Source organism: Trachypithecus francoisi, unplaced genomic scaffold, assembly GCF_009764315.1.
Source record: "Trachypithecus francoisi isolate TF-2019V2 unplaced genomic scaffold, Tfra_2.0 Lachesis_group11, whole genome shotgun sequence".
In the NCBI taxonomy this organism is placed as follows: domain Eukaryota; kingdom Metazoa; phylum Chordata; class Mammalia; order Primates; family Cercopithecidae; genus Trachypithecus; species Trachypithecus francoisi.
The window spans coordinates 94,424,791-94,442,207 of NW_022681456.1; the positions used below are offsets into that span (position 1 = coordinate 94,424,791).

Genomic DNA, 17,417 nt, shown 5'->3' on the forward strand with positions numbered 1-17,417 from the left:
CCAGTTGTCCCCGTCACTCCAACTGATAGTCCAGTTTCTCCTGTCACTTCTGCTGATGGTCCAGTTGTTCCTGTCACTCTGGCTGATGATCCAGTTTTCCCTGTCTCCTCAGATGACAGTTCAGTTGTCCCTGTCCCTTCTGCTGATAATTCAGTTATCCCTGTCACCCCCACTGATAGTCCACTTGTCCCTGTCACTCCAGCTGATAGTCAGTTATCCCTGTCACTCCAGCTGATAGTTCAGTTATCCCTGTCACTCCAGCTGATGATCTAGCTGTCCCTGTTACTCCAACATATTGTCCTATTGTCCCTGTCACTTCAGCTGACTGTCCAGTTGTCATTGTCACCCCAGTTGACAGTCCAGTTGTCCCTGTCACTTCAGCTGATAGTCCAGTTATCCCTGTCACCCCAGCTGATAGTCCACTTGTCCCTGTCACTCTAGCTGATAGTCCAATTATCCCTGTCACTCCAGCCGATGGTCCAGTTGTCCTTGTCACTTCTGCTGATGGGCCAGTTGCCCCTGTCTCTTCAGCTGATGGTCCAGTTGTCCCTGTCACCAGCTGATAGTCCAGTTATCCCTGTCACCCCAGCTGATAGTTCAGTTGTCCCTGTCACCTCAGTTGATGGTCTGGTTGTCCCTGTTGCTTCAGCTGATAGTCCAGTTGTCCCTGTCACTCCAACTGGTGATCAATTGTCCCTGTCACTGCAGCTGATTGTTCAGTTGTCCTTGTCACTTCAGCTGACTGTCCGGTTGTCCCCACCACCCCAGCTGATGGTCCAGTTTTCCCTGTCACTACAGCTGATAGTCCACTTGTCCCTGTCACTCTAGCTGATAGTCCAATTATCCCTGTCACTCCAGTTGATGATCTAGTTGTCTCTGTCACTCCAACAGATTGTCCAGTTATCCCTGTCACTTCAGCTGACTGTCCAGTTGTCCCTGTCACCTCAGCTGATAGTCTAGTTGACCCTGTCACACCAACTGACTGTCTAGTTGTCCCTGTCACCCCAGTTGATAATCCAGTTGTCCCTATCACCTCAGCTGATAGTCCAGTTATCCCTGTCACCACAGCTGGTAGTCCACTTGTCCCTGTCACTCCAGCTGATAGTTCAGTTTTCCCTGTCACTCCAGCTGATGATCTAGCTGTCCCTGTCATGCCAACCAATTGTCCAGTTGTCCCTGTCACTTCAACTGAGTGTCCAGTTGTCCCTGTCACCCCAGCTGATAGTCTAGTTGACCCTGTCACAGCAGCTGACTGTCCAGTTGTCCCTGTCATTCCAGCTGACAGTCTTGTTGTCCCTGTCACTCCAGCTGATGATACAATTGTGCCTGTCACCCCAGTTGATAGTCCAATTTTCTCTGTCAGCCCAGCAGATAGTCCAGTTGTCCCTGTCACCTCAGTTGATAGTCCAGTTATCCCTGTCACCACAGTTGATAGCCGAGTTGTCCCTGTCACTCCACCTGGTGATCCAATTGTCCCTGTCACCCCAGCTGATACTACAGGTAGCCCTGTCGCTTCAGCTGATGGGCCAGTTGTCCCCGTCACTCCAACTGATAGTCCAGTTTCTCCTGTCACTTCTGCTGATGGTCCAGTTGTTCCTGTCACTCTGGCTGATGATCCAGTTTTCCCTGTCTCCTCAGATGACAGTTCAGTTGTCCCTGTCCCTTCTGCTGATAATTCAGTTATCCCTGTCACCCCCACTGATAGTCCACTTGTCCCTGTCACTCCAGCTGATAGTCCAGTTATCCCTGTCACTCCAGCTGATAGTTCAGTTATCCCTGTCACTCCAGCTGATGATCTAGCTGTCCCTGTTACTCCAACATATTGTCCTATTGTCCCTGTCACTTCAGCTGACTGTCCAGTTGTCATTGTCACCCCAGTTGACAGTCCAGTTGTCCCTGTCACTTCAGCTGATAGTCCAGTTATCCCTGTCACCCCAGCTGATAGTCCACTTGTCCCTGCCCGTCCAGCTGATAGTCCAGTTATCCCTGTCACTCCAGCTGATGATCTAGCTGTCCCTGTGACTCCAATAGATTGTCCAGTTGTCCCTGTCACTTCAGATGCCTGTCCAGTTGATCCTCTCACACCAGGTGACTGTCCAGTTGTTCCTGTCACTCCAGTTGATGATCCAATTGTCTCTCTTACCCCAGTTGATAGTCCATTTGTCTCTGTCACCTCAGCAGATAGTCCAGTTGTCCCTGTCACCCCAGCTGATAGTCCAGTTATCCCTGTCGCTTCAGCTGATAGTCCAGTTGTCCCTGTTACTCCAGCTGATACTGTAGTTGTCCCTGTCACTCCAGCTGATAATCCAGGATTCCCTGTCACCCCAGTTGATGATCCAGTTATCTCTGTCACCCCAGCTAATGATTCAGTTGTCCCTGTCACCCCAGCTGATACTCTGGTTGTCCCTGTCACCTCAGCTGATGGTCTGGTTGTCCCTGTTGCTTCAGCTGATAGTCCAGTTGTCCCTGTCACTCCAACTGGTGATCCAATTGTCCCTGTCACTGCAGTTGTCCCCATTACCCCATCTGATAGTCCAGTTATCCCTGTCACCCCAGCTGGTAGTCCACTTGTCCCTGTCACTCCAGTTGATAGTCCAGTTATCCCTGTCACTCCAATTGATGATCTAGTTGTCTCTGTCACTCCAACAGATTGTCCAGTCGTCCCTGTCACTCTAGCTGATAGTCCAGTTGTCCCTGTCACCTCAGCTGATGGTCCAGTTGTTCCTGTCACTTCAGCCGATAGTCCAGTTGTCCCTGTCACTCCAGTTGATGATCTAGTTGTCTCTGTCACTCCAACAGATTGTTCAGTTGTCCCTGTCGCTTCAGCTGATAGTCCAGTTGTCCCTGTCACTCCAGCTGATGATCTAGTTGTCCCTGTCACTCCAACAGATTGTCCAGTTGTCCCTGTCACTTCATCTGACTCTCCAGTTGTCTCCATCACCTCAGCTGATAGTCCAGTTATCCCTGTCGCTCCAGTTGATGATCTAGTTGTCCCTGTCACTCCAACAGATTGTTCAGTTGTCCCTGTCACTTCAGCTGACTGTCCAGTTGACCCTGTCACACCAGCTGACTGTCTAGTTGTCCCTGTGACCCCAGCTGATAGTCCACTTGTCCCTGTCAGTCCAGCTGATAGTCCAATTATCCCTGTCACTCCAGCTGATGATCTAGCTGTCCCTGTCACCCCAACAGATTGTCCAGTTGTCCCTGTCACTTCAACTGACTGTCCAGTTGTCCCTGTCACCCCAGGTGACAGTCCAGTTGACCCTGTCACACCAGTTGACTGTCCAGTTGTCCCTGTCACCCCAGGTGACAGTCCAGTTGACCCTGTCACACCAGTTGACTGTCCAGTTGTCCCTGTCACTTCAGCTGATAGTCTTCTTGTCCCTGCCACTCCAGCTGATGATCCAATTGTCCCTGTCATCCCAGTTGATAGTCCAATTGTCTCTGTCACACCAGCAGATAGTCCAGTTATCTCTGTCACTTCAGCTGATAGTCCTGTTGTCCCTGTTACTCCAGCTGATACTGCAGTTGTCCCTGTCACTCCAGCTGGTGATCCAATTGTCCCTGTCACCCCAGTTGATACTACAGGTAGCCCTGTCACTTCAGTTGATGGACTAGTTGTCCCCATCACTCCAGCTGATAGTCCAGTTTTTCCTGTCACTTCTGCTGATGGTCCAGTTGTTCCTGTCCCTCCTGCTGATGATCCAGTTTTCCCTGTCACCTCAGGTGATAGTCCAGTTGTCCCTGTCACTTCTGCTGATAATTCAGTTATCCTTGTCACCCCAGCTGACAGTCCAGTTGTCTCTGTCATGCCAGCTGATGGTCCAGTTTTCCCTGTCACTCCAGCTGATGATCCAGTTGTCCCTGTCACTCCAGCTGATAGTCCATTTGTACCTGTTATTCCAGCTGATGGTCCAGTTGTCCTTGATTCTTCAACTGATGTTCTAGTTGTTCCTGTTTTTCCAGCAGATGGGATACTTGTCCCTGATCTTGCAGATGATCCAGTTATCCCTGTCACTCCAGATGATGATCCAGTTATCCCTGTCACTCCACCTGATGATGGCCCATTTGTATGTTTCACTCCAGCTGTTGGTCCAGTAGTCCCTGACCTTACAGCTGATGGTTCAGTTGTCCCTGATTTTTCAACTGATGATCCAGTTTTTTCTGTTTGTCCAGATGATGGTCTAACTGTCCCTGATACTGTAAGAGATTGTACAGTGGTTCCTGATATTGCAGCTGAAGACCCAGTTGTCTGAGTCACTGTAGGTGATTGTCTAGGTGTCACTGTCATTCCAGCTGATGGACCAGAGTTTTCTGTCAATCCTGTAACTGGCCCTGTTGTCACTGATCCTGAAACTGATTGTCCAGTTGTCTCTATTCCTCTAACTAATGGACTCGTTGTACCCTGTTCTCCAGATGAAGTTCCAGTTGTCCATGATTCTGTAACTAATGGTATGGTTGTTCCTGATCCAGTAATAGATGGTTCAGTTTTCTCTAACCCTTCAGTTGATGGTCCAGTTGTCCCTATAGTTTCAGCTGATAATCCAGTTGTTCCTGATCCTATAAGAGATTTTCCAGTTGTCCCTGAGCCATCAACATTTAGTTCTGTTGTTACTACCACTCCAGCTGATTGGACAGATGTCATTGTCACCCCAGCTGATTGTGCAGATGTCTCTGTCAATCCAGTAAATGGTCCTGTTGCCCCTGATCTTTCAGGTGATTGTCCAGTGGTCCCTGTTCCTCCCACTGATGATGTGGTTGTACTTAATCCTCCAGATGAAGTTTTTACAGTTGTCTCTACTCCTGTAACTGATGGTCCAGTTGTCACTGATCCTACAACAGATTGTTTAGTGGTTCCTGTTACTCCAGCCAATGGTTCAGTTGCCCCAGTCACTCTATCTGAGTATCCAGATGTAACTGTCACTCTAGCTGATAGTACAGTTGTCTCTCCTACAATAGGTGGTCCAGTTGTCCCTGATCCTTCAGGTAATGGTTCAGTAGTCTCTAATCCTACAACAGATGATCTAATTGTCCCTAATCCTTTACTTGCTTGTCCAGTTGTTCCTGTCACTCCTACTGATGGTCCAGTTGCCCCAGTCATTCTAGCTGATTGTCCAGATATCACTGTTACTCCAGCTGATGGTCCAACTGTCTGTGCTTTTACAACAGGAAGTCCAGTTGTTCCTGATCCTACAGCTGAAGGTCTAGTTGTCTCTAATCTTACAGTAGATGATCCAGTTGTCACTAATCCTTCAACAAAATGACCTGTTAGTGACACTCCAGCTGATTGTGCAGATGTCCCAGTCATTCCAGCTGATTGCCCAGATGTTCTTGTCAACCCAGTAAATGATTCTGCTGTCCCTGATTTTACAGCTGATTGGCCAGTTGTCTCTGTTTCTCCACCTGATGATCTTGTTGTACCTGATTCTCCAGATGAAGTTACAGTTGTCCTTGTTCCTGTAACAGATGGTCCAGTTGTCCCTGATTTGACAACAGATGGTCTCGTTTCTGTAACTCCAGCTGGTGCTCCAGTTGTCCCAGTCTTTCTAGCTGATTGTCCAGATGTCACTGTCACTCCAGGTGATAGTCCAGTTGTTCCTGATCCTTCATCTGATGGTCCAGTTGTTGCTGATTCTCTTGATGATGACTCAGTTGTCCCTGATCCTCCTGATGATGGCCTTATCCCTGTCACTCCAGCTGATGATTCAGTTGTACCTAATTCACCAGCTAATGGCCTAGCTGTTCCAGATCCCACAACGGATGGTCCAGTTGCCCCTGATCCTTCAGTTGATGGTCCAGTTGTTCCTATCACTCCAGCTGATGCTCCAACTGTTTCAGTCACTCTGGCTGATTGTCCAACTGTCACTGTCACTCTACCTGATGGTCTAGTTGTCTCTGATTCTAAATGAGGTGGTCCAGTTGTGACTGATCCTTCAACAAATGATTCTGTTGTCACTGCAACTCCAGCTGATTTTTCAGATGTCACTGTTACTCCAGCTGATTTTGAAGATGTCCCAGTCACTCCAGCCAATTGCCCATATGTTCCTGTCAATCCAGAAAGGGGTCCAGTTGTTTCTGATCTTGCAGTTGATTTTCTGGTTGTCCCTGTTGCTCCATCTGATGTTCTTGTTGTACTTGAACCTCCAGATAAAGTTCCAGTTGTCCCTGATCCTATATATAATGGTCTAGTTGTTTCTGATCCAATAATAAATGGTACAGTTGCAATTGATCCTTCAATTGATGGTCCAGTTGTTTCCGTCTCTCCAGCTGATGGTCCAGTTGCCCCAGTCACTCTGGCTGATTGTCCAGATGTCATTGTCACTCCAGCTGATGATTCAGTGGTCTCTGATTCTAAAAGAGGTGGTCGAGTTGTAGCTGACCCTTCAACCAATAGTCCTGTTGTCATTGCCACTCCAGGTGATTTTTCAGATGTTGTTGCTCCAGCTGAATTTGAAGATGTCCCAGTCACTGCAGAGGATTGTCCAAATGTTCCTGTCAATCCAAAAAGTGGTCCAGTTGTTTCTGATCTTGCAGTTGATTGTCCAGTTGTCCCCATTACTCCACCCGATGATCTTGTTGCACCTGAACCTCCAGTTGAAGTTCCAGTTGTCCCTGATCCTATAACTGATAGTCTAGTTGTTTCTGATCTAATGACAGATGGTCCAGTTGACTCTGATCCTTCCACTGATGGTACAGTTGTACCTGCTGTTTCACCTAGTGGTCTACTTGTACCTGATCCTGTAGCTGATGGTTCAATTCTTCCTGATACTTCAGCTGATGTTCCAGTTACATCTGTCACTCTAGCTGATGGTTCAGTTGTTCCTGATTCTGCACCTGATTGTCCAGTTGTCCCACTTCCTCCAACTGATGGTCTTGTGGTACCTGATCTTCTGGCTGATGGTGCAGTTGTTCCTAATCCTGCAGATGTTGGTCCATTTGTCCCTGATCCTACAAGAGATGGTCCTGATTCTATAATAGATTTTCCAGTTGTCCCTGATCCTTGGCCTGATTGTCCAGTTGTTCCCGTCACTAGAACAGATGGTCCAGTTGTTCTGGAGTCTTCAACTGATCGTGTAGTTGTTCCTGTCACTCCAGGTGATGTTTCAGTTGCTCTTGTCACTCCAGCTGATAATCTAGTTGTCCCTGCTCTCACAACAGATGGTCCAGTTGTTCCTGACCCATCAGCTGATGGTCTAGTTGTCCCTATTTCTCTAGCAGATGATCTACTTGTACCTAATCCTCCAGTAAAAGACACAGTTGTACCTAGTTCTGTAGCTGATGATCCAGGTGTTCTTGATCCTGTAACCGATTGTCCACTTGTCCCTGAACCTTCAGCTAATGGTCTAGTTGTCACTGATTCTCTTGATGAAGGTCCAGTTGTCCCTGATCCTCCAGCTAATGATACAGTTGTCCTTAATCCTGAAACTAATGGTCTGGTTGTCCCTGATATTTCAGCTAATGGCCCAGTTGTCCCTGATACTCCAAGTGATAGTTCAGATGTCTCTGTGACTCCTGACGATTGTTCAGAAGTCCTTGTCACTGCAACTGGTGGTCCAGATGTTATATCTGATGGCTCCAATGTCCCTGAAACATCAGATGATGATTTAGTTGTCCCTGGTATTTCAGATGATTGTCCATAATTCCCTGTTACTTTAGCTGATGGTCTAGTTGTCTCTGTCTCCCCAGTTGATGATCCAGTTGCCCCTGTCACAAACACATAGTAAAAATAGAATGATGTTAATAGCTGTCTTGGTCCTTGGTTAACCTTTAAGACTCATGTGGCTTTGTTTCTCTAATACAGCTTTTATACCTCTTCATCTCCATAACCACCATATTATGTCATACTTTTCTTTTTGCTACAAAGTAACTTTTTTTTTTACTTGCACACAATTTTACTAATACATAAATTTAGAAATTCAGTAGGTCAAATATTTTCTGATTGTTATTATTACATATAGCAAAATCCTGGTATAACACAGTTTACCATTATTTTCTTTCCTTTTTTTATTTTATTTTATTTTATTGGTTTTTTATTATACTTTAAGTTCTAGGGTACAAAAAGAGTCTCACTTTGTTGCCCAGGCTGACCACAACCTCCTGGGCTCAAGTAATCTTCCTGAGTACCTGGCACCACAGTGATCTTCACTGTGCCAGCTCTAGCATAACTTCTTTCTGTTTGTTTATTTTCATAAAAATCATTTATCCAATATCTATTGTGTGTCAAAGAAGTTGTCAGCAACTTATAAGTATCACCTCACTTTACCATTTGAGTAATTCTACGAGATACATAATATTACTTTTTTATAAAATAGAAATTAAAGCAAGATTAAGTTGCTGTTCTAAGGGGATGCAGATAAATGGTTCTCTGCTCCATGGGACATTCTAGTGGGAAGAGAGAGGTAGACATGAATAAAATAAGTAGCCAATCAATAACCAAATTCACAAACAAGAAAAGCTTCAGAGCATTAATATGAAGTGAATTGATACTAAGCAAATGGAATATTCTATTTTAGACTGTCTGGTTAGTAAAGGCTTCTCTGAGAAGATGGTCTTTATTTTGAAGTCTGATAACAAGAAGCAACCTGCTAGTGAAGCTCTAGGAGAATGGTGTTCCAGGCAGAGGCAACAGCCAGTACAAAGGTCATAAGTCTAATGGAGCTATGCTTGCTAGAAAAGCAGAGCTAGAAGTTGAGTATAGCTGGATAATGGGAGCTGAGGTGGGGAATATTATAAGTTAAGGTCAGATATGTAGGAGCAAGTGAAATGTTATGAATCAGGGAGGAAGATTGAAGATTTTTCTAAATGCAAGGGGCTATAATTTTAAACAGGGGAGAAATAGCATAGAATTGATATACATTTAAAATCCCTCTTTACACTTTGTAGAAAATATATGGCAGGGGGTGCATTATAGAATTAAGAAGAACAATTATGAGGCAATTTCAGAAGTTCAGACAATTTATGAGTGGCTTGGGTTAAAATTGTGATAAAGGAGACTGAGAATAGTGGATAGGGTCAGGATATGTATTGGAAGTAGCATTAACAGGCCTTGTTTAGATATGGGAGGTACAAAAAAGAAGAGAACCATCAAGGATGACTATAATATTTTTACCTGAGTGAATTCAGTCAGTGATGGTAATATTTTCTAATATGGGGAAGACTCAGAGAACAGGTGTGCACATAAAGGGAAATCCAGTATCACCCAGAAGGCTCTGGTTCTGAAGATCCTAATATATCAAGAATACCACTAAGGAACCAGATAAAGATGGAAACCTTGGATCTGTGGAGACATGGATCTGCACAGCGGTGTGTCTGTGTGTGTATTTTGTTTCCAGCAAAACTCCACTACTTGGGTAGAGCAGAAAAGAGTTCACTACCCCTTGACGGCTCCAATCCTTCCAGAAGGTTCCCTTCCATACGACCTGTTATTTTACCTCACTGATGAGAATAATACCTCTCCATCCTTTACCAGACTGAGAATTACTATTCACTTATTGAATTATTTAACACATATCCACCAGATAGTTATCAAGTAGCCAAACAGGAACTGAGCTAGGCACTAGGAACACAACTGTAAACAAAGATAGGCAATGTGACAAGATCTTCCTCTAGTTTTAACCGAAATCTACCATGTTGGTGGTCTGTCTAGTAAAAGATAATGACTGGATGAAGAATCAACAATCCAGGCCCTGACTTGGCCTAACAACATACTCATCCTGTGACTTTGGGGTAAACACATGGAGTTTTCCTAGATAAAATGTAAACAATTACTAATATATTATTGACTGCATAGGGTGTCTGTAAGATTTAAGTAAGTCAATATATGTGAAAACATTTGTCCATTTTATACTGTATATAGTTGTTTTCTGATGATCGTTTTTATCTTTGTTAAAACAGATTAAGATAACTTATACATGATATTATATAATGGTTAATGACTGCTTCATATGTTTACATCATAAATAATATTGTATTAAATATATCCAGTAGAAACTAAGATATAAGAATGGCTTTATCTACTAATATTTTATCCTACTAATTACATTTTTCAGGTATTTTTTGGCTTATTTTCTGAGAAGTATTTAAATATAAATAAATAAATTGATTGGTAATGTATCTCTTTAGTCATTTGAAACAAGTTAAGTCTTATGAGACACAAACATTGTTTAGCAAGGGATCTGCCACACCCACTGCATAGCTTACATATTTCCTCCACAAGTCAGCTTTGAACAAATGAGTTATAGACATGCCCTACTTGCAAATTCTAGAAAAGAAGACTTTTTAAAAACCCATGTGTAGAGGTTTTAGGAAGAAAACTGATTTCTGAATTTTTAAACAATTCAGAAGGCAGTGTTACTTATTAAATTGTTCTTAGAAATGGGGAAAGCTGTTCATTAAGGTTCTAGATCTCTGTTCAATAAAGAACATATGGGAAAATATGCTAATACTTTAAACCACAATAATTTCTAATACTAAAGACAGTGGGGTTTTGCAAAAGATTGCAAAAAAAGAATTCTAGTTTGAAATTTGAATAATCTGCTAATCTAAGATAACCTTTTAATGCCCAACAGCATATTATATTATTCGTGGCAGAGAAGAATTTATTGAACTCTTAAATATTTGTATTATGGGAAAATCATATAATCAATTAATGATTTGCAAAAATAACTAGCATATTATTTTGTAATTATATATCACTTTTAGCCTATATTGAATTATGTTAGCTTGTTGTATAAGTTATTTTGTATGGAAAAATGCAGAACTTAGACAATGAAATTGTAACTAAATGAGCAAATACACCCTAAGAAGCCCTTAACTCAAAAACAACAGTTATGGACCAACCATGAGATAGTGTTAGAGGGTCACTATTGCTTTTTTTTTTCTAATTTAACTCCATTATGGTTTTATCAAGTAACATTCCAGTGATTTCTAAATTGGCCATGGGACAATGTCAGATTTAAAATGCTGCACTAGTTTAGTTTAATAATGGAAAATATCTAAACTATCAGATCATTTTTATTATCTGTGATTTGAGGTAATGCACTAATTGATACCCCCATAGTGCATAAATACTGAATAACAAAGCATGCAATGGCAACATCTTTAATGGATTCACAGAATATTTAAATAACAGTGCTGTAAGTTTCAAGCAGGAAAGATTTTCAACAGAATGAATGCCCTACTGAATAAGCTTTTATAAACAAGTTTCTACATTGACTCCCATTTTTGTGACCTTTTAGTGCTTTGCTAATCTCACCTGGTATATTTGAAGAGCCTGTGGTGGTACCACTGCTGGACCGCCTGGATATAATTTCACCTCCACTAGTTGTACCACCCGGTGTTCCAGGTGTACCTGTGGCAACAGCAGAAATGGAAAGGACACATGCACAGAATTTCTTAACCTATGAGATAACCAATTCTCACTTAAATTAACTTCCACCTAAAAATTACAGAAATCTTCAGTTCTCTGTATCGACAAAAATAATGATCCTTTCCACATTTAAAAAATGTACTTTGACGTACACTATTCATTATTTCTTTGGCTCCTCATCCCAAGCTCACAAAGTAGATCACTTTGACCCACATTTTACAGATAAGAAAACAGAGGTTGCAGAGGTTAAGTGATTTACTTGCTTAACAGCATGACATTGATTCTGAGGAACAGTATTACATGAACATCCCATATTGCCCCTTGACAAGTGCTGGGTCCCCCATTTTACCTACCTGGTTTGCTTCCAGAGATTGTCACTGCTGTGGCTGAGGCTGCATCAATGTGTTTACTCACAGGGCTACTGGTAGTTGAAGCAGCAGATACTGTCGGGGTCCCTGGTTATCAACAACAATGGTTCAGGCTCACTGCTTCAAATGTACTGGTCCCTACTCCATGCTGATAGCACAGAACTGAGATTTCTAAAGTATAGTGGATTAACGGCATCTTCTCTATGCTTTCCCTTTGTTCTGACATTTAATGTCAGTTATAGCCTGACCAATAGTCCACATCACACACTGCTGAGGAAGGTAGGATTGAGAACTGTTAAGGAGTCATGTCCAGACTTGCCTGATTTTCCAAAACTGGTGGCCCCAATGCCTGCTTCCCCAGGGGTGCTGGTACCTGGAGCTCCACGAGTTGCTCCAGGTGATACCACAGGTGTGCCTGAGACTTTCAGAGAAAACAAGAGTTATACCTGATGTAAATGATGAGTTGATGGGTGCTGACAAGTTGATGGGTGCTGACGAGTTGATGGGTGCAGCACACCAACATGGCATAAGTATACATATGTAACAAACCTGCACGTTATGCACATGTACCCTAGAACTTAAAGTATAATAAAATAAAATAAAATAAAAAGAAACTCACTTTAATTCAATCACTGTGACCTGAAACAACTTGGAAATCTCTTCCAGCATATTTATACTCAAAATATTTACACAGTTTAGTGATATTAGGACTTCTTGCTCAGGAAGGGTATACATGTTAATCTGATAAGGCACTATTACACCATCACAATCCTTATTTGCCTTTGACACTGAATGTGCCTCTTTCTAGAATTACCTACAAGTTATAATTCCAGAGTAAATTCTTCTCCAAACTGCACCATTTACCCATTGCTATATTCCTTAACTTTTTGCTTTTTTCATGTGTTTAAATATTACTTTCTTCTAAAAAATTCTAAGCTTTGTAAGTATAAGAGCATCTTCTGGTACCTAACACATTACTAAGCTCTCAATAAATATTGTCTCGTCAAAATACAATTGTTTGTGTTAAGGTAGGCAGATAGCCAGAAACGAGCAGGCAAGGGAACCCCCTGGGAAAACAAGTCCTGGAGATGCTGTCACCTCATAGTCAGTGCCACCCGTTGACAGGCAGCAAAAAGACAACAGCTACCCTGGCTACTTCTGGCCTTGTGGTTGAGCTCCTCTTGCCTTGAAGGGGACTTACCAGGCCCTAGTTGGAGATAATCAGGTTAGGGACTTTCCCTACTGACGAGCACACACACTCCTCCAAAAAATTGTCCTGGAGTAGACTTTTGCTCATTATAATAGTAAAAAGCATATCCCTGGGTGGAGATTTTAAATGCTAATGAGACATGTAATGTGTGTACTAGCATGTGCAAAAACAGAGCATGGGCGTCGAAAGAGACATCTTGAAACATGCATGCATGTAACACCCCCCTCACGCCCCTTCATGAATAATCAGGTAAGATTCTCATAAAAGCGGTCCCCCAGCACTAGCTGCTGCTGGCTCATTCTTTCAAGCAGTCCACTCTGTCTTGTGTTTCAGAGTGTACTACATATTTAAATAAGCCCTGCTACTACTATTTTTTCAACCCTACTAGCTCAGAACTGTTTTCCACTCCTCTCTAAGAATGTACTTCATCAGGATTCCCGCACTTTCCGGTAACATTTGCATTTATCTATTTACAAGCACTAAATTCTTCATAATCTCTTGATAAATTAAAGTTTGATATCAGAGCTCACACTTCTGCTAATTAAACATAACTTTAGATATAAATAATATTTCAAATGCGACTTCACGGGAGGCTAAAGTGGTTGCGGTATCTGATCTTCCAGTTGTATCCAATTTGAAAAATAACGAGGTTCTGCCTATAGATTGCTGCAAATGCTTTTTGACAAAAGTCCATTATTAAACTTATTATTGCTAGAATTTTCCTCATTCTCTTAGAATTAACTTGTTTTTTAAAAACTCACTTGGACTTGCACTAATTATATATAAGACCTTTGTGTTTGACCATTGCTCTGACAACAAGATGTGCTTTGTCTTACCTGCTGTGTTTCCAGGACCAGTGGCCCTAGTACCTGATGTTCCAGCTGTATTTCCACTGCCTGCTCTGGTGGTGGCTTCCACGGACCCTTCTGTTGAACCTGGTCAACATACAAAGGCAGCTAGAATTACATTAATTTCCAAAGTTTCTAGGAAATTAAGGCAACTGTTAAATATTCTTAGACATCCCCATTATTTATCCTTTTGTCTGAGTATTTCAATAGCTTTGTTTCTGATCAATGCAATTGATTTGAATGAATAAGCTTCTGTGATTATTTAGCTATTTACTCAATACGAAATCCCAATTCACTGCCTGGCATCCCAGTCATTCTTCCTGCCAGTGTAGTCAATTCACCCGATATTCTGGTTGTTCCTGTTTTGTTTTGTTTTGCTTTGCTTTGTTTTGTTTTGAAGAAGAGGGAGGATGAGGAGGAAGAGAAGGAGGAGAAAGAGGAGGATAAAAGTAATATGACAAAATTGTTAAACTCAACTTCATTATTTATGAATGATGTTTCTATGGCTACTTCCACCACCCAAATCCATATCTTCCTTCCTCCTACCTAAAATATTGCAATTGTTTCCTCTTTACCCAATTAACAGGTCAATATTCTTCATCACAAATACCTTCTCTGCTTAAGAATATGGAATGTAGTAATTCTTCAACATTAATGTGTGTAAGAATCATCTGGTGAGCCTATTAAAAATGTAAATTCCCTATCTCTCCCAGCAGAAATTCTAATTCTATTTTATAACATTGAAAAGGTTGGTCTTGTATTGCAATTAAACTCTCGCATTCATTTTCAGTTTGCAGAGCATCCAGAGGATAAAAGAATAAGTTAATTGACATCATGGATAAGAGCTAAATTTAGAATATCTAGAAAGGGACATAAGAACTTGATTCATTTCAGGTTCATCATTTTGGGCAGGAATAATTTCTAGGATCACAAAAGGAGACACATAACATCAAGTCCCCACTATCAGTGATGCTATGTTTGATCACTAGGTTTAGGTGGTGACAGCCAGAACTCTCCAGTATAAAGCATTTTTCGATTCTGCAATTAGCAAGTAATCTGTTGGGTGATACTTTGACATCAGGCAAACATCCAAGTCCTAGTCAACCTTTCACCCAATGTTTTCAGCATTTATTTATGCTCCTTGTCTATTTTATTCAGGGTTTCAAAACAGTGATTTTTCCAATTGTGTCTTTTTTCAACATTTATTAGTTGGAATTTTTCTTTAAATAGATTTCTCTGATCAACTGGAACTATTTGAATATCTTGATCCATAGTTTCTAATAAAAATACATGATAATTGATTGATTTTTCTCTTTAATTACCAATCCAGAATAAGGACTCGACATGATAGTCACCACCAACATTATCAAATGTTGCTGTGGTGGTTTCTTTTATTAATTATCATTGGGGGTATGTATGCTCCAATATTATCAACAGGTCTCAATCTATTACAAATAATTATTTTTTCAGTGCTCAAAATTCTCCAAATTTGGTCAAGAACTCATGCAGTTTAGCGCCTTTGTCATTTAGGTAGAGCTCCCTTAGTCCTTGAATGCTTCCTCATTTTCTAACTCAAGAAGTCCCAAGCTGACCTTGTACTTTTCTTGTCCAAGACCTGGAATTAACCATTTCTCCAAGCAAGAGTGAACACAGAAATGTATGAGTGCAAACTAGCTGACAAGGGGTGCACACTACTGTTAGGGTACCACTGCTTTTAGGCCATTTCAGTGGCCAGAGGTGGAAGATATAAATATTAATAAATATATAGATAATAAATATACATCGGAAGACATATATTTCCATATGTTAGAAGTATATATATTTATACCTATATTTAGGTATATCACACGTATTTGTGATGTTTGTATATATTTCTAGTATATGAAAATATACATTTTCTATATATATCATATATTTAGATTTATATAAATGATATAGAGATCATAAGTTTATATTTCCCACTCAAATGGAACATTACAGAAATTTACTTAATTATTTGATTTCTTTTTTTTTTTTTTTTTGAGACAGGATCTCACTCCTTCTCCCAAGCTGGAGTGCAGTGGTGCAATCACTGCTCATTACAACCTCGACTTCTGGGCTCAGGTGATTCTCCACTTCAACCTCCCAAGTAGCTAGGATACAGGCATGTGCCACCATGTGTAGTTAATCTTTTGTATTTTTTATTTTGTAGAGATGGGGGTCTCACTATGTTGCCCAGGCTGCTCTTAAGCTCCAGGGCTCAAGCAGTCTGCTGGCCTCAGCCTCCCAAAGTACTGGGATCACAGGCGTGAGCACTTTGTCCAGCCCTGATTTAATTATTGTATTTCTTTTCTCTTACATTTAAAATCTTGATTTCTAATAACATTTCTATAACTACTAATTGTTTTATTCTGTAATATATAAAAAACCATTTCAAAGTGAGAACACTCATGTAACTACTGAGAAGAAAATTACTGAATGAAGTTTAAAATTTCCTAGCAGTCTTTTTGCCATTAAAATACATGACACTAGCATATACTGTCTGATTACTGTGTTTTAAAGTCGTGTGAAATAATTATTTTCTCCGTGTGATTATAATTTGATATTCAATTAGGTTCACTTGTTTTGGTTGGTTTTCAGTTTTAGGGTTTGCTTTTTTTATTTTGATTTAATTGTATTTTTAAAAATGCATATGACATTTTCCTTTTCGAAAGCCAAAATTGTATTTAAAAGAACACTCTGAGAACTCAAAATTCTACTGTTTTGGTTTATTCCCTATAAGTAATGACTTTCACTAGTTTTTAGTTTATCTTCTGTGTTTTTTGTATGCATATTTGCATATGTATATATAATTCATATCCTTACAAAACATATATACATATATGTACACACACATACACACACCCCTCTTTTTTCATAAAGGTATAAATGGTATATACAATTCTGATTTCTTTTTTTCCTTTACAATAAATTCTGGAAATAACTAGATCAGTACATAGAGATCTTTCTCGCTCTTCTATTAGGATGGCCTAGTGCTGCTTTTTGTCATCTTTTATTCAATGTGTATTTGATGAGTTGTTTCCAGGCTCTTTCTATTAAAAAAAATGCCAGTATGAAAAGCTTATATATGTTATTTTATACTTTGGTTGTCTAGCTTCAGGAGCACTAAAAGTGGGATTTCTGGGTCAAAGGATAAACAAGTCTGTAATTCTGTTAGATTTTGCCAAGTTACCCTCATTGGAGCTGTAACATTTTGTGCTCCCACCAGCAGTGCGCAGAGCACCACCTGTTTCTTTCCAGAACTGTCAACAGGGCTGTTGTCACACTTTTGGATTTCTGCCAATCTAAAAAGTGAGAAATGGTATCTCAGTGTAGTTTTGATTTACATTTTTCTTGTGTGAAGTTGATCATTTTCTCAGAGGTTTAAGAATCACTTATAGCTCTTGTTCTCTGTAATTGAATTTGCATCTTCTATTATTCTAGTTTTTGATTTGCTTTATGCACTTTTTCCCTTTGCTGATTTTGCTTGGCAATAAATCACAGCCATGAGTATGATTCTATATTGAGTCTTGTGAGTCCTTCTAGCGAGTCCCAAAACTTGAAGGGGTCTTGTGCACACTGATACATATTGCCTTTCCATTTGG

General features: G+C 40.9%; 1 protein-coding gene across 1 annotated transcript in view; it reads right to left on the reverse strand.

Moving 5' to 3' along the window:
• The window catches only part of MUC19 (mucin 19, oligomeric), a 211,467-nt gene that overhangs the window by 104,310 nt on the left and 89,740 nt on the right, over nucleotides 1-17,417 (reverse strand). The window contains 8 exon segments of the mRNA XM_033223489.1: nucleotides 2-211; nucleotides 214-554; nucleotides 556-688; nucleotides 691-7,704; nucleotides 11,255-11,350; nucleotides 11,722-11,823; nucleotides 12,056-12,157; nucleotides 13,783-13,881. Coding sequence (XP_033079380.1) covers nucleotides 2-211; nucleotides 214-554; nucleotides 556-688; nucleotides 691-7,704; nucleotides 11,255-11,350; nucleotides 11,722-11,823; nucleotides 12,056-12,157; nucleotides 13,783-13,881 — 8,097 coding nt within the window.